The 19,897-nt window shown below is 42.5% G+C and overlaps 1 protein-coding gene across 3 annotated transcripts in view; it reads left to right on the top strand.

The window, feature by feature from the left end:
- Window positions 1–356: 356 nt before the first annotated feature.
- NGLY1 (N-glycanase 1) overlaps window positions 357–19,897 on the top strand; it is a 61,181-nt gene continuing 41,640 nt past the window's right edge. Inside the window, exons 1-4 of one of the 3 annotated variants that reach the window (XM_069572808.1) lie at window positions 357–596; window positions 1,726–1,933; window positions 8,328–8,442; window positions 14,079–14,324. In XM_069572808.1, the coding sequence (XP_069428909.1) occupies window positions 8,428–8,442; window positions 14,079–14,324 (261 nt within the window). In that variant the 5' untranslated portion in view covers window positions 357–596; window positions 1,726–1,933; window positions 8,328–8,427. The remainder of the gene's footprint in view (window positions 597–1,725; window positions 1,934–8,327; window positions 8,443–14,078; window positions 14,325–19,897) is intronic. The other 2 variants (XM_069572807.1, XM_069572809.1) reach the window with 2 other exon arrangements.

The raw sequence follows: 19,897 nt of genomic DNA on the forward strand, positions 1-19,897 counted from the left end.
CCCTGGGATCGAACTCGCGTCTCCTGCATGGCAGGCGGATTGTTTACAGCTGAGCCACTAGGGACGCCCAATACTCCTGGGCAAAGCCCCTTGTTGAGGAGGATCAAGACCCCGTTCCGGTCTGGTGGAAGCTCCTTGGGCCCTGACCACCAGGTTTCTCTCTCAGTCCAAAACCTCAAAGCTCCCAAACAGCCCCCAGCAGGCGGGGACAAGGCCCCCGCCACGCCTAGACGACCCAGTCCCTGGAGACCAGCCCCCGCCCTGGAGACCAGTTCCCCCTCTCCCCGCCCCGCCCCCTGCCCCGCCCCTGCCCCGCCCCCTCTCCTCACCTTCCCCTCCGCCTCCCCCCGCCCTCCGGACCGGCCGCGGGCGCGGCGCGCCGGGGCGCCTGCTCAGAGCGCGCGCGGCGCGGGGCGGGAGCGGACGGCGCGGGGCGGGGCTCGGCCGCGTTCGAGCATGGCGGCGGCAGCGGCGGCGGCGCTGGGCGGCTCTGCCGGCTCCGCGTCCCCGGCCGTGGCCGAGCTCTGCCAGAACACCCCGGAGACGTTCCTGGAGGCCTCCAGGTTGCTGCTCACCTACGCGGACAACATCCTCAGGTGCGGGCCGCGGGGGGACGCGGACGGCAGGCGGGGCCGTTGAACCGTCTTCCGAGTCCGGACAGAAGCGGCCACAGGCGTCTCACGCCCCCTTGGGCGTTTTCCCCGCCGGGCGCCTTCACCTGCCACGAGCGGCTGAGAAGTTCGTTAGGGACGCGCCATTCTCCGGCCGGCGTCTTGCGGGCGTCCTCGCGCCGCCGTCGTGTCCGCGAGGGCAGCCCTCGCCGGGGGCGCTTTGTTCACCCCCAGAGCTCCGAGGGACCTCGCGGCTTGGGGGCGTCGGGAAGTGGAGTTCGGACGACTTCCCTCGGCTCTTAGCTCCCACGACGTGGTGCCCAGAGGGACCTGAGGAGAGGGGGGCGGAGGGCACCTGAGGGAGGGGGGCAGAGGGGAGCCTGAGGTGAGGGGCAGAGGGCACCTGAGGAGGAGGGTAGAGGGCACCTGAGGGAGGGGGGCAGAGGGCCGCCTGAGGGAGGGGGGCAGAGGGCCCCTGAGGTGAGGGGGCAGAGGGCACCTGAGGTGAGGGGGCAGAGGGGAGCCTGAGGTGAGGGGCAGAGGGCCCCTGAGGGAGGGGGGCAGAGGGCACCTGAGGTGAGGGGGGCAGAGGGCACCTGAGGGAGGGGGGCAGAGGGGAGCCTGAGGTGAGGGGCAGAGGGGAGCCTGAGGTGAGGGGCAGAGGGCTCCTGAGGGAGGGGGGCAGAGGGGAGCCTGAGGAGGGGGGCAGAGGGCCGCCTGAGGGAGGGGGCAGAGGGGACCTGAGGGAGAGGGGCAGAGGGCCGCCTGAGGGAGGGGGGCAGAGGGCCGCCTGAGGGAGGGGGGCAGAGGGCACCTGTGAAGGCTCCGCCCGCCGTCCCCCCTCCCCGCTTTTCCCCTCCCCCTTCTCCCCGCTCTCCCCCTCGGATCTTCCGACCCCTGGGTCGAGTCGGGGTCTCACCAGCTGAGCCACCAGGGAAGCTCTTCATACAGGTAACCTTCATGACTTTACAAGTGAATCGAAGGAACAACACTTGGAGCCCTTGTCCTGAGCCAGGTGCTCCGAGGGGTGCAGTGTGCACAGCGGCACGATTGTGACCTATGTGGGGGCTGTCTCCCTCTGTGACACCTTCTCTGCCCGCCTTCCCTACCCCAGGAGGTCGAACAGCTCTTCAGCGCTCAAGGCTGGTGCCAGAGGACTCTGCCAGGAGTGAGCCCCGAGGCAGAGTTCTCCAGAACCCATGCGCCACTGGGACCTCCTGCCTGGGGAGCCACCCAGCTGTTCAGACCCTGTTATTGGGAACAGGGAGTTGGCCTTACAATAAGGATTCACTTCTGCTTTCAACCCCGTGAAACCACAGATGGTGAGATCAAGGTGTTGTGAGGAACGAAATCCTTTTGCATCGCAGTCATCAATAGGAATGTTTACCAAACTCATAGAAGAAATTTGGCATGCTGTTCGTGCATGTTACAGTCTTTACCATGGTTTATGTTTTCTATCTTAAAAAATGTAAGTTAGAAGTTGAACTCATATAAGTGGAGATGGTGTGAAAAACTACCTGTTCTAGTTTGTCTTAAGTAGTAATATGAGTTCCCTGCCCTCATATTCTTACAGTTCAAACTCCTTTGGTCTTAGTGGAGGCGACCCATGTTTTCTTCCCCTTCCAAGTCCATTTACTAGCTTGTTTACAGAAAAGCTCCAGACTTCTTGAGCCCTTAGCCTTTCTACACTGCAGGTATGCTAGAGAACAGAGGAGACCACAGTTTTCTGTTTGTTTTGATGCTTTAAGAAATTCTTTAAACTTAGAGATAAGGGGGGGGGGGGTTGTCTTGATATCCTTGCAACTACCTCAGGGTAGTTATAGTATTTTATAGGGTGAATGCTGAAATGAGGATTTCATTTGCAGTTTGTTTTTGAATAGCAATATTTGTCACTACACACAGGTGAAAATAATACTTTGGGTTAAATTTTAAATTTCTGCTTCGGATGATGCTTATCCTGTTCCCCAACTAAGAGTCATAAAGCTCGTGAAATTATAGAATGAAGTATATGCTATATTGCATGCACAATATACCATGGGTTAGAACCATTTTTTTTTTTTCAGTTTGCTAACTTCTTGATAAAAATCTGCTGTCCTCAGTATCTACCTTTCAAGAATCTGTAATAATTTTACTGACATTCCACATGGGCTTCCTGGAAAATTTGCTTCATTCATTCTTTAAAAAAACATTTTATTTCCCACTAATTTCCTTTGCGAACTGCACACAGTTACTGGTTATGAACTGCACTGGGTATGATTGGGAAGGGCTAAGAATGGAAAGTGGTTTCTTTCTTCAGAGAAAATATGTCTAGGAGAAAGACACAGGTACAGAAAATAGCCATAGCATAATACCTCAGGACAATTCAAGGATGATGTTTAAATGCTTACATATTTATATGAGAGGAGATAGCAGGGACCTGATGTGGAACGGTTTTGAGAAGAAAGGTTTGATAAGATGACATATATTTGACGTGATAGGCAACAGAAAGCACTTGTAGTTTCTAGGCTCAGAGCATAATGAGAGATTCATGTAGAATGATGACGTAAGAAGACATGGGCATGGGTTTCACGTCTGAAGTTGTTGCAGTCAGCATGTGCGTAACTGGATGAATGGAGAGAGAACTGTAGGCAGGGGCTGGCAATCCTTGACTGAGTGCCAGGGGTACAGCTGGTAACAGGAGGAGACAGAACGCCTGAGATAACTTCAGATTTCTCATCTGGGTTACCACTGACACCTGGAGAAACTGAGCTAGGCAGTTAACGGAGAATGGATGAGTTTGTTGGCAACTGTATGGTGGAGAGTGTTTATAATCAAACCAGTGAGTGGGTTTAAGTCCCAGTCAGCCGTTTCCTAGAAATGTGATTATAGGCAATTTATGTAAACTCTGGGTATCAATTTCCTCATGTTTAACAACTTATTGACCAGAGACGTTTTAATACATCTTTTGTTACCCAGATGTTATTGACCAGAGTGTTTCAGTACTCAACTGCATAAATCATTGGCCACCGGTCTTAGTTTCTACAAAAATCCCCTGGTCAATAATGTGTTAACAGAAAAGAACAACACTTAAATTATAAAACTGTCGCAGAAATTAGAAATAAATAAAGGACATGGCACACATGTTTGTTTCTCTCATTCAGATTTTCATGTTAAGCTGGGTTATGTGCATGTTTCCCATGTTGTCAGCTACAGAGAATGGTAAAGTTAGTTAGGGCCAGAGATGGTTCCTAGATGATTCTGAAGGCAGAGAGATGTTTTTGAAATTTTACATGTATGTCAGAATAACAGTTTTTCAGAAGGTCTAAGAAATAGTGTTTCAAATGACCTACAAAATGACTTCTGTGATCAGTGATAAAAATACAAGATTATAGAATTCACTCATGTACTAAGTTTCCGTTTGTGAGAGGTCTTTCTGGGATTGTGCATTCCAAAGAAGAAAAGGACAAGTAAATTGCTCAGATATACTTAATTCCTAGCATTTCAGAAATTCTGAAGTAGAAACATTTATGTTTTCCTTTTCTGAGAAAAGGAAAGTTGTGACTCAGTGGGAGGCTTTTTGCTAGTATGTCTTAAAATCTTAGAAATACAGTTGATTATGACTTTTCGGGTGAAAAGCAGGGGTTTTTCTTACTATTCAGTTGTAAATTGTTGTTCAGTTGCTAAGTCAGCAGGCTCCTCTGTCCTCCATTATCTCCCAGAGTTTGCTCAAATTCATGACCCCTGAGTTGGTGATGCTATCTAACCATCTCATCCTCTGCCGCCCTCTTCTCCTCCTGCCTTCAGTCTTTCCCAGCATCAGGGTCTTTTCCAATGAGTAGGCTCTTTGCATCAGGTGGCCAAAGTATTGGAGCTTCAGCATCAGTCTTTCCAATGAATATTCCTGGTCAGTTTCCTTTAGGATTGACTGGTTTGATCTTCTTGCAGTCCAAGGGACTCTCAAGAGTCTCCTCCAACCCCACAATTTGAAAGCATCGATTCTTTGCCACTCAGCCTTCTTTATGGTCGAGTATCCGTATGTGACTACTGGAAAAACCATAGCTTTGACTGTATGGACCTTTATTGTCAAAGAGATGTCACTGCTTTTTAATACACTGGCTAGGTTTGTCATAGCTTTCCTTCCGAGGAGCAAACATCTTTGAATTTCATGGCAACAGTCACTGTCCACAGTGATTTTGGAGCCCAAGAAAATAAAATCTGTCTCTTTCCACTTTTTCTTCTATCTTCCATGAAGTGATGGGACCAGATGCCATGATCTTAGTTTTTTTTTTTAATGTTGAACTTCAGGACAGCTTTTTCACTTTCCCCTTTCATTCTCATCAAGAGGCTCTTTAGTTTCTCTTTGTTTTCTGCCATTAGTGGTGTCATCTGCAGGCCTGAGGTTATTGATACTTCTCCCAGCAATCTTGATTCCAGCTTGTGAGTCATCCAGCCCGACATCTCGCATGAAGTTATCTGCATATAAGTTAAATAAGCAGGGTGACAATATACGGCCTTGACGAACTCCTTTCCTAATTTGAACTAGTCCATTGTTCCACGTCCAGTACTGTTGCTTCTTGAGCTGTGTACAGCGGACCACGTTTTGTGAGAACTTTTCACTATGACCTGTCTTGGGTGGCCCTGCACAGCATGACTCAACTTCATTGAGTTAAGCAAGATCCTTTGCCATGACAAGGCTGTGTGATACATGAAGGGGTCACTTGTAAATACAAACACTAATTTTTCTATAGATGAAACAATTTGGTAATACCGGTGGGTAAGACAACTCACAAGACACCAAAATGTTTTCAGAGTGATGGTTGAGTGAGATTCAGGAAATTTTGCTGCGCATTGAAGCCCCATCTCTTCAACAGCATCATCTAGCAACCAGAAGAAACCTCAAGCTAAGGTGCAAAGTAACTGCTTAACAAGCAAGATAAATACTGGAAGTCGTAGAAATAATTAATGCTCAGCAGATATAGGAAGAAAAACAGCAAAGAGTTATAGCACAAAAAAACTTGAGAAAAATCTGCAGAGAATTAATGGAATATCAGACAAAACTAAAGGTGATCCTTAGGGCTGCTTTAGACACCACAGGGTAAGAAGAGTAGTAATGAGCTCAAGGAGAGTAGCTGCACAAGGCTTAAACTGTGAAGCTAGAGTCTAGGCGTGTGTGTGTGTCTGTGTCTGTGTGGCGCTTTTCCAAAGGCAGGAAATGGGAGCTGATGGGTTTGAGGTCTGAAGGTCCTTAAACCAAGTTCTCTACGCCTTTGAGGACTTAAGAGGTTGACTTTCACATCAGTCTATACACACGATCATGGCTGGTCTGCTCAACACATTTTAAAAGAGGAAGATAGGATTTGGGTAACTGGACGTTATTGCCATTTTTTTTGTTGTTGTTTGCAATATGTATTGAATGAGAAAAACAGATGAACAGTATGTGAGGTTCAAAGATAGTGTAGAAAGATAGGAAATTGCCTATTAGATGCTAGAGGAAAATCTAAAATATACAAAGCCCATATCAAAGATGCTGCATCGACAGTTACTTTGAAACACATCAAACTAATAAGCTATAGCAGAACAGCTCGTGTAAGTTCTATAAGAATTTTTAAACACTAGTGGAAAGGGGAAGAAAAATTAGAAAATTAAGTACAGTAAAAGACTGATTATGTAGAAATCTGGGAACTGTTGGGAAAAAGTAGATTAAGAGCTCTGGCACTTTTGCACCAGTAGACTGTACCATCCTGGTGGTACTGCTTTGTTTATCACCCTGTGGGATGTGTTGAGAATCATGAAAAGATGCCTTATTTATGTGTAACCAGCTTTGATAAAGGTAGGGTTATGCTGTCATTTAATGTTTACACTGTAAGAAAGAGTGGCACACTTGTGACATAGTGTAGCAGAGAAGCCAGGGATGCTAAACATTTTCCTGTGCCCAGGTAGCCCCCTGGGCCAAAGGCCAAAGGTCAGTATTGTCAAGATTTAGAAACTCTGATCTAATACACAGAATAGAATAGTAAGGCACCTGTGTCTCCTTGTGTTTCTGTCATTTTATGGCAGTGACCATTTTATGACCTGCAGTGAAGAACAGTGCTTTTGTTTTTAATTTCCAATCCTTTGTGGACCTATAACTTTGTAAAATACAATGAAAATTTCATGGCAATGTCAAGTTACTGTAATAATTAATAATAATTGAATGCTCTCAATTTCTGTATTCCTAGGCTGCAGTCCATGGAGTCACGAACAGTCAGACACGACTGAGCGACTTCACTTTCACTTTTATGCATTGGAGAAGGAAATGGCAACCCACTCCAGTGTTCTTGCCTGGAGAATCCCAGGGACGAGGGAGCCTGGTGGGCTGCCATCTATGGGGTCACACAGAGTCGGACACGACTGAAGTGACTTAGCAGTAGCGTGGATAAATAGCAAAGAATAGATTAGCACCAATCTGGACAGTTTAAAGAACACTATATTAAAACTTTTGTCTCCGAATATTCTGTAACAAACTTGTGTAGTTTTTGAAATTAAGGAAAAGAGGTTTTAAAAAAAAAGTTTCATGTAATGTTTATGACAGTTTTTTAGCAACAGGAGCTGCTCGATAGAAAAAAATGTTGAAATGAAAAATGTTGAAATTTGTTGAAACTTCCACAGTTAAAAATCCCTATTTTGGTTTTGTTTTTACATCACAGTATAGAGAACATGTATAAGTTTAGGACTAAGGTGGCTGGTTATCTGCTAGCATTTGTCCACCCTGCCATTCCAGACCCCAGACTGATGGCCTCAGGACTTCTGTGGATACCTGATGCAGCCACAGAAACCGTAGTGTCGTGCTGAGGGAAGCCACTGCCATTGGACTTCCCTGGTGGCTCAAGATGGTTAAGAGTCTGCGTCCAATACAGGGGACCTGGATTTGATCCCTGGGTCAGGAAGATCCCCTGGAGAAGGGGATGGCAACCCACCCCAGTATTCTTGTCTGAAGAATTCCATGAACAGAGGATACAACCCATGCGATCACATAGAGTCGGACATTACTGAGTGACTAACACTTTTAAGTTTCACCATTTTTAAGGGTGTCACTGTCAGATATGAAACCTACTTATCCTAAATTACGTTCAGAAGGCCTTTTTGATCTTGAGCTGAAACAAGACTTGTAGTAAAAACAACCATTGGCCTAGGGAAGGAAGAAAAATCAAATGACTGTTAAGTATTAACTAGGTTCGTGTTTGTCAGAAGTAAAGTCTTTGAGGAACTTTGGTTCATTTTTATGTAACTTCTTAGTTTCTTGTATTCATTAATTTCACAAGCATTTATTAATTTTTAATAAGCTATAAATTATTAACACCATCTACATGTCAGGTGTTATCCTTGATGATTTAGATCCATCAGAACAAAACAGGCGAAACTTTCTGCCCGTGTCTGAAACTTAAGTTTTTTTTTCTTAGCAGTCCCCAAACTCATAAAGGTCTCTAATTTTAACAGCACAGAAATAGAAAGTTGCATGTATTTCCCTCCTGGCAGCATTACTATGATCAGCTGTGAAGGTTAACAATGATATTGTGCTAAATGTGACCTGAGGGAAGAATCACCAGATCAGGGTGTCCTTCCACACCGGCTGTCTGTAAAGTCGGGCTCTCTCCTGCCTTGAGGGAATATAACCAGTATAAAACATAGAAAGAATGTAAAAACACGGTGAAAATTATAAATTGTTATATATAATCAGACTTTTTTTTTTTAAATCAGAAACCCTAATGATGAAAAATATAGATCTATCCGGATTGGAAACACTACTTTTTCTACTCGACTCTTGCCTGTCAGAGGAGCTGTTGAATGTTTATTTGAAATGGGATTTGAAGAGGTAAGTGTGTTCATGGCTTTCTCTGCAGTTTATGTACAGAGCATTCATTGTAGTGTTGACCAGTGATTTCTAAACAAGATAATATTTTTTAATTGATTCGTTCAGGAAAGCTGGGGAACTAGTTATTTCTTCACTTATTGGACATTGAAAAATCACAGGAAATATACTTTAAAATCACAGTGAAATATAACTGCTCTCCCATGGGGAGAGTTCTTACCATCTCCGTCCTTTAGGGAGGTCAGACGTGCAACCCAAGGACTAAATTGTGGCTCTTTTTAGACTTTTAGCCAAAATCTACTATGTGAGCACAGAAGAGTGGCCTCCAACCCCCTGGAAGAAATGAAAGGGTAAAAACGGAAAGGTCGAGTTAGTGGCCATATGTAAGGGTTCTCTTCTGTGACAGAAGAGAAGACTCAGTGTTTTGTGTTTATTTTTATTTTTAGGTCAGACAAAAACTTTGGTGTTTCCATCTTGTGGAGTCTGTGGCATAGTTTAATTTTATGACACAGGAAAGTAGCTGTCCAGATGATGAGTTTTCTGTGTGTACGTCTGTGCTTAGCCATTTCTAGTTTATGGAGTACTGAAAGACATCAAACCTGGTTCTAGAGACTGAGTGATCAGTAGCAGTCAGAGCTGGCAAGGCTGTGGCCGTTGTTCAGGAGGTGCTCTCGCTGAGTGGCCCTGGGTGCACTTGCCTCCCCACCTCTCTGCTTCCCTCCCCCCGTCTGCTTCAGGCCTTAGGAATCCAGTGGTAAAGAGGTAACAGATCCCATCTCACGTGGAGCTTGAATTCCAATAAGGCAGACAGACAGATGTGAAAACATAGATGAAGTAAGGCTTGAAAAGACATCATAAGCCACCGTAGTTGGGGGCAGCCACATAAGGAAGAGTGGTCGGGGAGGCCCCGGAGATCATGTTTGAGCTGGGACCTGAGCGAGGAGAAGCAGTTCAGGTCCCTGACGCTCTCGGGTGAGCGCTTTCCAGTCATGGAGATTGGCCTGTGCAGAGGACTTCTACCAGGTGTAGTTTTGGCACAGAAAGTAGCCACAGAGGTGGGCAGAGGTATGGGCATGGAGTTTGGGGAACTGTGGTAAAGACGACTTGGTGACAAGTGGGATGGGAAGCTGCTGAAAGGTTTTAAGCAGGGAAGAATATTTTTAAACGTTGCCCTAGCCATTGTAGAGAGAATATTCTGAATGTTCTACATGAGGGTGAGGGATAAGCTCCAGGGCCAGGGAGAAAGCTTATTGTTTCCATCTCTCTGAGAAATGGCAGTGGTTTGTGTAAGCTGCATGAGGGCGGGCTTTCTGTCTGTGTTGTTCCCTGTGCTCTGGCTCCTGGGGAAGAACTAGTACACATAGGCACTCAATAAATATTTGTTGGATTAAAGACCGACAGCAACGGGAATGAGGGAGTGGCAGGATCCAGAATTTCTTTTTTGAAGCAGAGTCTGTGGGACTTGCTGATAAATTAGATGTGGAGTATGAGGGAAAGGAAGAAGTCAGGGTAACATCTGGGTTTTGGTTTGAGCAACTGAGTGGATGAGAGTTCCATTCATTGAGACAGAAAAGTCCTGGAGGGTAGCAGGTATCAGAGGAGGAAAAACTACTAGCTGTCTTTTGGATAGTTGTAACTGGTACACTGTTAAATATTCAGGTAGAGGTGTCAGGAGAGCATGAAGGCTATGATGATATCAAAGGAGAGGCCAGGGTAGTCAATTATCTTGTCATCTGCTTGTAGCTGCTCACAAGCATCTGACCATAAAGAATTTAAAACTATAGACAGGGAAAATTGAGAACATTGCTGATTTTGCTCAAGGAAATGCAAATTTTTTAGTCAAATGACAGGAAAATTAAGTAAATGATTCTTGGGTCGGGAAGATCCCCTGGAGAAGGGATATGCTACCCACTCCAGTATGCTTGGGCTTTCCTGGTGGCTCAGTTGATAAAGAATCTGTCTGTGGACAAAGGATTAATTTCCAAAATATACAGGCAACTTATACAACTCAACACCAGAAAAACAAACAACCCAATCAAAAAGTGGGAAAAAGACTCAGACATTTCTCCAAAGAAGACATAAAGATGGCTAACAAACACATGAAAAGATGCTCAACATCACTCATTATTAGAAAAATGCAAATCAAAACTGCAATGAGACATCACCTCACACCAGTCAGAATGGCCATTATCAAAAAGTCTACAAACAATAAATGCTGAAGAGGGTATGGAGGAAAGGGAACCCTCTTGCACTGTTGGTGGGAGTGTGAATTGATACAGCCTCTATGGAAGACGGTATGGAGATTCCTTAAAAACAGGAATAAAACCACCATGTAACCCAGCAATCCCACTCCTAGGCATAAACCCTGAGGAAACCAAAACTGAAAGAGACACGTATTCCATTGTTCATTGCAGCACTATTTACAATAGCTAGAACACGGAAGCAGCCTATATGTCCATTGACAGGTGAATGGATAAAGAAGTTGTGGTACATATACACAACGGAATATTACTCAGCCATAAAAAGGAACACATTTGAGTCAGTTCTAATGAAGTGGATGAATCTAGAACCTATTATACAGAGTGAAGTAAGTCAGAGAAAGATAAATGTCGTATATCATATAATCATAAATTATATATATAAATCATAAATATAATGCATATCTATGGAATCTGGAAAAATGGTAAGAATTTATTTACAGGGCAGCAGTGGAGAAATAGAGAATAGACTTATGGACATGGGGAGAGGGGAAGAGAGGGTGGGATGTATGGAAAGAAGTAACATGGAAACATATTACCATATGTAAAATAGATAGCCAATGGGAATTTGCTGTATGGCTCAGGAAACTCAAACAGGGACTCTCTATTAACCTAGAGGAGTAGAATGGGGAGGAAGGTTAAAAGGGAGGAGATATATGTATACCTATGGCTGATTCATGTTGAGGTTTGACATAAAACAGCAAAATTCTGTAAAGCATTTATCCTTCAATAAAAGTAATTAAGAAAAAAAGAATCTCCCTGGGATACGGGAGACCTGGGTTCGATCCTTGGGTTGGGAAGATCCCTAGAGAAAGGAAAGGCTACCCGCTCCAGTATTCCTGCCTGGAGAATCTCATGGACTGTATAGTCCATGGGGTTGCAAAGAGTCAGACATGACTGAGTGACTTTCACTTTCAAGTAAATGACAACTGGAGACTACTAGTTTTTTATTAAGTTTGTTGTTAAAGATTCAATGGAATCAGATTTCTTTCAGCAGATATTTGAGTTCCAGGAGAGGTGGCTAGCTGTTGCAGTTGCCTGGGAATGTACTGGTTTCAGCAGTGAAATCCCACACCGCACACAACCCCTCCACCACAGGCGGACTTGCTGTAGGTTGGCTATACCAGTGCCAGGTGACAAGCCAGGTTGAGACTTGGAGTAGTATTCAACACAAATGGAATCACAATCTCAGAAAAGGTTATCGTGTTTTCAGACTAATTTATATTTAGAGTTACTGGCTGGCTTTGGACTTCACACTTCAGGACCTGTAGAAGTAAATGTTTTATCAGTGTTAGCCAGTAGAACTGAAACTGAACTTTGCCTGCAGAAAGAGACTTGGTGGGCTTTGAGGTGCAGTGGTAATTCAAGACCTGTCCTGAAATTTTCAGACTATTCTTTTTTATGAAAATTCTGAGGAGGAGCTGGAGAAAGACTGGGATTCACAGGATGGGTGACCCATCAGGCTAGCTTAGTGGAGTGGTTCTCACCAGGAGCCGTACCCACCCCCAGGGAGGAATGGGCATCGTAGTTTTGGTTGTCTGGGTGACTGGAAGATGTCACCAGCATTTATTGGGCAGGGACTGGGTTGACTTACACCCAGCAGTGAGAATCGCCTCAGCAAAAATGCGTTGAGAAACATAGATTTTGTCAAATACTGGAATCCTGGTTGGTTTCTTAAAATGTTGTTTGATCTCATGCATTAAGCCTGTAGTTTTGTCTTTTTCTGAAAATGCAGTGCTGTTGATTAAACTTTTTGGTACAGACACTTCGTTCATAATCACACATTCTTTCAGGACTGGTCCTGAGGAGATGGAAGGGACGGCCTCCCCGCACCGTATTATGGCGGCCTTTCTGAGCTGTTGACCAGGCAGACCGCTGCCTGTGGGGCTCCCCGTTACCTGTCCATGGTGTCGTCTGCTTTCCTCTGTGTTGCCCTGCTCACTGTGCGAGATCAGAGGCCACCTTGTTTGGTTTGAAAGCAGGCGTCTGGTTTCTCTTTCTAGACCTTGTCATAGATGGAGGTGGTTCCTTTCTCATGTTGGAAAATTCAGTGTGTTCCAGTTTGTGCCAGTCATTGTGTGTGTAATCATGGCACCTGTCGTAATGCTTTGCTCTACCCTTCCACGTGTTTGTACAGGCTTGTGGGATTTGATCTCTGTTCAGTCTCAGATGGAGGTAGTTACAGCGTAGCAATTATGGTTGTGTGAATCCTTTCGCTGACGGTTATTCAGAACATCAAGCAGGTTATTTAACTTTTGAACCTTCATATTTTCATATGAAAAGCAGGGCTAAACCTAATACCTGCCTTTCAAGGTGGCTATAAGAATTCTTTAGGTAATGTGTGCACAGTACCTAGAAACACATAAATGCAATAAATGATAGTGATCTTTTTTAACGGCTATTTTGGGTAATATATGGAGATCGCTGACCTCTCCCAGCTTTTTAAAAAGGATTCGCTTGGAATTAATCTTCATGTCGTTATTGACTAAGGTCTTGGTCAGTTGATTCCTGTAGATCTGCCATCCTCAGGGAATTACAGTCATTCTCAATTGTGGAGTTTAATTTAAATGCTCATGATCTGCAGGTTGGTCTGCTGCACGTTACAACTGTTTTCTCCGATTTGCAGTTGGCAGAATTGCTGTTTTAATACTGTTGGTTCTCAACACCTTAAACCTCGATTGAATAAATTTTCACTTTACTTTTTGTTTTTGTTTTGTAATTTGCCGACTGTTTTACACTGTGAGCTTTGTTGTAATGTTTATTGTACCTTAGGGCACTCTGTATTATGTGAATTCATTAACTGAATCACTTCTTAAAGAATTGGATTTTTTTGTTTGGTTGGTTGGTTTGTATTACCTTTGTATTACTAAATAGCAATCTGTAGTTTTGAAATGACCATCAGGGTATAATTTTTGTTACCTTAGAAAATTAGTGGACCCCATAGACTTCTAATCATGCAGCTATTCTTAAAGACTTGAGCAAGATTCAAAGGTTGGTATAGAATTTGTTATTGGTTTTATGTGATCATTTTGAGTGGCCATATCGATAGTATCATTGTAGGAAATTTCATGGAGAATAGTTTTATCAAATCCTATTACAGAGAAGATAGGAATGTGCTTTTTTTGCAGTCTTTAGGAGGCTTTCTGACTTATTACAGTATTCCTAAAAGATGGAATGTTTTTAAAGATCTTTTGAACCAATAAGATAGGCTAAACATTTGATGCTAAAAAGGAGACAGATTTTAATTTTCTGGTATACCTTTTCCTGTAATTTTTTTTTTAAAGTGCCTTAATGGTACAAAGAGAATGATTGTTAAAGTATGATGTATTCTATAGTATTGGCTCCATTCATATATATTTTCGTAATTTTTTTAAACTCCAGGGAGAAACACATCTTATCTTCCCTAAAAAAGCTTCAGTGGAGCAGCTGCAAAAAATCCGTGACCTGATTGCCATAGAGAGAAGTAGCAGATTGGATGGATCAGAGAAGAGCCATAAAACAGAATTATCTCAGCACCTTGCACCCAGCTCCCAGCTTCCTACAGCACCGTCTTTGCACCCTGATGGGGTGACCCAGCCTCCAGGGAACAGTGAAGGGCAGGCATCCAGACCCCCAGTGGCTCCAATGGTATGTTAGAGTTAACCCTTCCTTGACTTGTTCTTTTCAGTGTTGAAATAGCAGAAGCTTTACTTAGATGACTTCATTTAATAGGAAATTATCCTGCTTACAAAAATCCTTTTTAATAGAAGTCTTTAAGCATTTTACTCATAAATTTTCATAAAAATTTTTGTCAGAAAAATTGTCATGATTTTTCTGTAGTACTTTTGTCAGTAGCCAACTTAAACTCATGTCCTGTTTTAATTTTGTAAAACACCTTGTCACTTTCCTCAATACAATAGAACCTTACATATAGAGTCAGTTGTTAAATCTCTTTTTCTCCAGCTGAATAATTCCAGAGCCTTTAACCTAACTTCCCTGGTAGTCAGGTGATGGCAGTCACCCCTTAGTGTGGGCTAGGAGTGTCCTAAGCTTGTCTCTGAAAAATAAAGAATAAAGGTGGTAGGGGCCGACAGAGAAAGAGACAGGGTAGAGACTGTCCTTTTATATAATTCCTGATGAGTGGTTTCCCAACTCTTTTTTTCAAGAAGATGACTCTTCTAAAGCATATTCTTTTATGCCTCAGTTGACTTAGGTTAACCTTTAAGTCTTTATAATATTTTCCCCTCTCATTAGCTTCACAGCTAATATTTATTTATAATAATAAACATAATTTTGTTGATGAGTGCTTCCAAGAAGCAGTTACTGTGTAGTATTGAATTAACTAGTAGTGATATTAAGTGGTTGTGGGAGTCAGGTGATACGGCATGTGTGAAAGCTTAATAAACTGTGAAGGGCTTAAAAATTTGCCCTTGGTAACAAGGCTGCTGCTGCTGCTGTTAAGTCGCTTCAGTCGCATCCGATTCTGTGTGACCCCATAGACAGCAGCCCACCAGGCTCCCTCGTCCCTGGGATTCTCCAGGCAAGAGCACTGGAGTGGGTTGCCATTTTCTTCTCCAATGCATGAAAGTGAAAAGTGAAGGTGAAGTCGCTCAGTCGTGTCCGATTCTTAGTGACCCCACGGACTGCAGCCTACCAGGCTCCTCCATCCGTGGGATTTTTCAGGCAAGAGTACTGGAGTGGGGTGCCATCGCCTTCTCCGTTGGTAACAATAATTCTTTCTATAAAGTATCTCAGCTGCTACGTTTAGCACAGAGTTATCATAAGTAACAGAAAAGAGGGACCACCCATCTCCAGTGTGACAGAATAGTAACCCTAGTTAGTCCAGTCCTTAGAACACTGATTTCCACTCTTTGTTTGCACATCTTACCAGTGACAAAGTGTTGAATACATAACTGGATAAGTGTCTCTTTACTTACGAGTTCTGTACTTCTTTGTGTGTATGTTAATATACGTTAAACAGGAGTCACGTACAGGATTAAAGCATGTCATTCGTTACATTTGGGGTAACTGGGGTCTTCATCAGTTTTGCAGTTAAGGTTGATACAGGTATAGAAGCATGCTTAACTTCTTCCTTGGTTTTTAGCATCTTATGAGTTTTCTAATTAAAGTGTGAAATATATCTTTTAATCTTTTGTTTTGAGTCTCAATATTACAGTTTAAAATGCACTATTGACCATCTTAGAAAAACATAAAATACAGGAAGATATTTTATTTTACAAAATAGCTCTTTGCTGGACTAGTTTGACTTTCTTTTTTACAAGTGTTCTGGCTCAGAAAATCCATTCAAATTTTCTGAACCTTCTTTAACCTCTTTCCTTTTTTTAAAATTCTTAACTTCAAAATTCAGTTATAGTTTGAGGTCTTTAGAACTCTGCTAATTGCCAGAAAACGTATGGATACTACACTGAGAACAAAATGACATTCTATTGTCAAAACCAATGCATAGTTTAGAAGCAGTGAACTTCAAACACATATGCTCTTAGAAAGCTGTTGTATATTTACTCTTATTTCTCTAGTTCCTGGGATATAGTATGTTTTCCTGTGTTTCTTAAGGGAGTTGGGAGAAATCAGAATGAATCTTTTATATATATATATATAATTTTATTTATGCATTTTTGGCTGTGCTGGGTCTTTGTTGCTGTGCAGGCCGCTCTCCAGTCATGGTGAGCAGGGGCCGCTCTCTAGTTGTGGAACAGGGGCTGCTCATCACCGTGGTTTCTCACGTGGAGCACTAGCTCTCGGGTGCACGGGCTTCAGTAGTTGTGGCACACGGATCTTCCCAGACCGGGGATCAAACCCATGTCTCTGGCATTAGCAGGCAGATTCTTTACCACTGAGCTACCAGAAAAGCCCTAGAATGAGTCTTGTTTTTTATAGCCAACTCCTAGTTCTATGGATCGCTGAAACACACTGTTTTTAAAAGTATTTTGTTACTTAAGCTCCATCACTGTTAATGGCTATACTGCAGAGTTTGAAAACAATGAAAATACAACAACTCCAAACCTACGGGAGGCAGCAAAAGCAGCTGTAAGAGGGAGGTTTATGACAATACAATCCCACCTCAAGAAACAAGAAAAATGTGGAACAGGCAGCCTAACTTCACACCTAAAACAACTGAAAAGAACAAAAACCCCCAAAATTAGAAGAAGGAAAGAAATCACAAAGATCCAAGCAGAAATAAATGAAAAAGAAATGAAACAAGGGAAAGTGAAAGTGAAGTCACCCAGTCGTGTCCAACTCATTGTGACCCCGTGGACTGTAGGCTACCAGGCCCCTCAGGCCATGGGATTTTCAAACAGAGTTTGACAGTTATGTTCTCCTGCCTTTCTCATTTTGAGTGCAGATATTAACTGAATTAAAATGGACCAAGTCAAATAGCAGGAGAGAGATTAACAAAGCATTTAACTGCATATAAACTAGATATGTGCTGGGCACTGATGAGCTTCTTAACTAATAGAATATTTCTCTGATTGAAACTGTATCAAGTAAAAATTTTGAAATAGAAGGTGACGTGATAGTCACTGATGTTGTAAGATGTAAAATACTGGAATATATTGGTGCTCAATGTCAGTAGTTTACTTAGAAACTTATCTTGCTGCTTTTTCTGGATATTTTATGTAAATGGAATTATGCACTGTGTATTCTTCTGCCTCAGGCTTCTTTTAGTTAGTTTCTGAAGCTGATCCATATTGCAGGCTGTATCAGTATTTTCTTCCTGTTCATTGCTGAACAGTATTTTCTGGAGAGCATTTGGGTTTGCCCTATTGGCCTTGTTAGTGGGCAGTATTGCTGCAAATGTCCACAGACCAGGCTTTGTGTGGACATATGTTTTCACTTCTCTTGTGTAGATTCCTAGAAGTGAAGCCACTGAGTTATATCCCAACTTTTATGTTTAATGTTTTAAGAAAGTGCAAACTGTTTTCCAGAGCTGTTACAGCATCCTGCATTCTGACCAGCAGAGTGTGAAGGTTCTAATTGGTCAGTGTTCTCATTGATACTTGTTAATGGCTTTTTTAGTCTCCTCTGGTGGCTCAGTGGTAAAGAATCCACCTGCCAGTGGAGGAGACTTGGGTTTGATCCCTGGGTCAGGAAGATCCCTTGGAGTAGGAAATGGTAACTGGCTCCATTTTTCTTGCCCGGGGAATCTCATGGACAGACGAATGGCATGTTCTTTATCCATTCCTCCATTGACGGGCATTTAGATTGCTTCCACGTCTCGGCTGTTGTAAATAGTGCTGCAGTGAACACTGGGAGGTTTGTATCTTTTTGAATTATGGTTTTCTTCAGACGTATACCCAAGAGCAAGATTGCTGGATCTTACAGTAGTTCTCTGTGCTGTTCTCCCGGAGGAGGGCATGGCAGCCCACTCCAGTATTCTTGCCTGGAGAATCCCATGGACAGGGGAGCCTGGTGGGCTACAGTCCACGCGGTCGCAAAGAGTCAGACGCGACTGAGAGACCATCACTAACTCACCCATGCTGTTCTCCACAGCATTTGCACCAATTTACATGCCCACAGACCAGGGTAGGAGGGTTCCCTTTTCTCCACATTTGTTCTTTGTCAACTTTGACGATGGCCATTCTGACCAGTGTGAGATGATACCTCATTTTTAGTTTTGATTTGCATTTCTCTAATAATTAGCATTCTTGAGCATGTTTTCATGTGCTTTCTGGATATCTGTATGTTTTCTTTGGGGAAATGTCTATTTAGGTATTGTGTGTATTTTTTAATTGGGTTGTTTGTGTTGTTGTTGTTTTTTATGATCTACACGAGCTGTTTATGTTTTGAAGATTAATCTTTTATTGGGCTTTTCCTTTACAAATATATTCTCCCATTGTTTATGGTTCATGGTTTCCTTTTCTGTGCAAGAGCTTTTAAGTTTAATTAGGTCTCATTTGTTTATTTTTTAAAATTTTCATTAGTATGTAGATCCAAAAAGATATTTGCTACAGTTTATGGCAAAGGATGTTCTATGTTTTCCTCTAAGAGTTTTATAGTGTCACTTAAATTGAGGTCTTTAGTCCATTTTGAGTTTATTTTTGTTAATGGTGTTACAAAATGTTCTTGTTTTATTCTTTTATGTGTAGCTCTCCATTTTTCCCAGCACTGCTTATTGAGGAGACTGTCTTTTCTTCTTTGTATGTTATACTGTGGCTTTGTTTCTGAGCTTTCTCTCCTGTTCCCTTGGTCTGTATTTCTGTTTTTGTGCCAGGACCATCTGTCTTGATTAGTGTCACTTTGTAGTATAGTCAGAAATCGGGGACCTGATTCTCCAGCTCCATTTTTCTTCCTCAAGATTGCTTTGGCTATTTGGGGTCATTGTGTTTCTATATAAATTAAAAATTTTTTTTTGTTCTAGTACTATGAAAACTTCCATTGGTAGGTAATTTGATAGGGATTGGGTTGAATCTGTAAATTGCTTTGAGTAGTTATTTTGATAGTATTGATTCTTCCAATCCAAGAACATAGTATATATTTCTGTCTACGTCATCTTCATTTTTTTTTTTTTAAGCATCTTATAGTTTTCTGAGTCATAGGACTTTTGCCTCCTTAGGTAGGTTTATTCCTTGGTATTTTATTCTTTTAGATACAATGGTAAATGGGATTATTTCCTTAATTTCTCCTTCTTATCTTTTGTTGTTAGTATATAGAATTGTGTAGATTTCTGTGTATCAATTTTGTATCCTGCAACTTTACCAAATTCATTGATGAAATCTGGTCATTTTCTGGTAGCATCTTTAGGATTTTCTATGTGTAGTGGTATTTCATCTGCCAACAGTGACTTTTCCTGTCGAAGTTTTCCTCCTACTTTTCAAACTTGGGTTTCTTTTATTTGTTTTTCTTCTCTGATTGCTGTGGCTAGGACTTCCAGAACTTTGTTGAGAAATAGTGGCAAGAGTGGACACCCTTGTCTTGTTCCTGATCTTAGAGGAAGTGCTTTCAGATTTTCACCATTGAGTAAAACGTTAGCTGGAGGTTTGTCATATATGGTCTTTTTTATGTTGAGACATGTTCCCTGTATACTCACTTTCTGGAGATTTTATCTTAAATGTTGAGTCTTTGCAAAAGCTTTTTCTGCATCTCTTGAGATGATCGTATGGTTTTTATTCAGTTTGTTGTTGTGATGTATCATACTGATTAATTTCCAGATAGTGAAAAATCTTTGCATCCCTGGGATAAATCCCACTTGATCATGTTGT

Source organism: Ovis canadensis, chromosome 26 (genome assembly GCF_042477335.2).
Source record: "Ovis canadensis isolate MfBH-ARS-UI-01 breed Bighorn chromosome 26, ARS-UI_OviCan_v2, whole genome shotgun sequence".
Classification (NCBI taxonomy): Eukaryota; Metazoa; Chordata; class Mammalia; order Artiodactyla; family Bovidae; genus Ovis; species Ovis canadensis.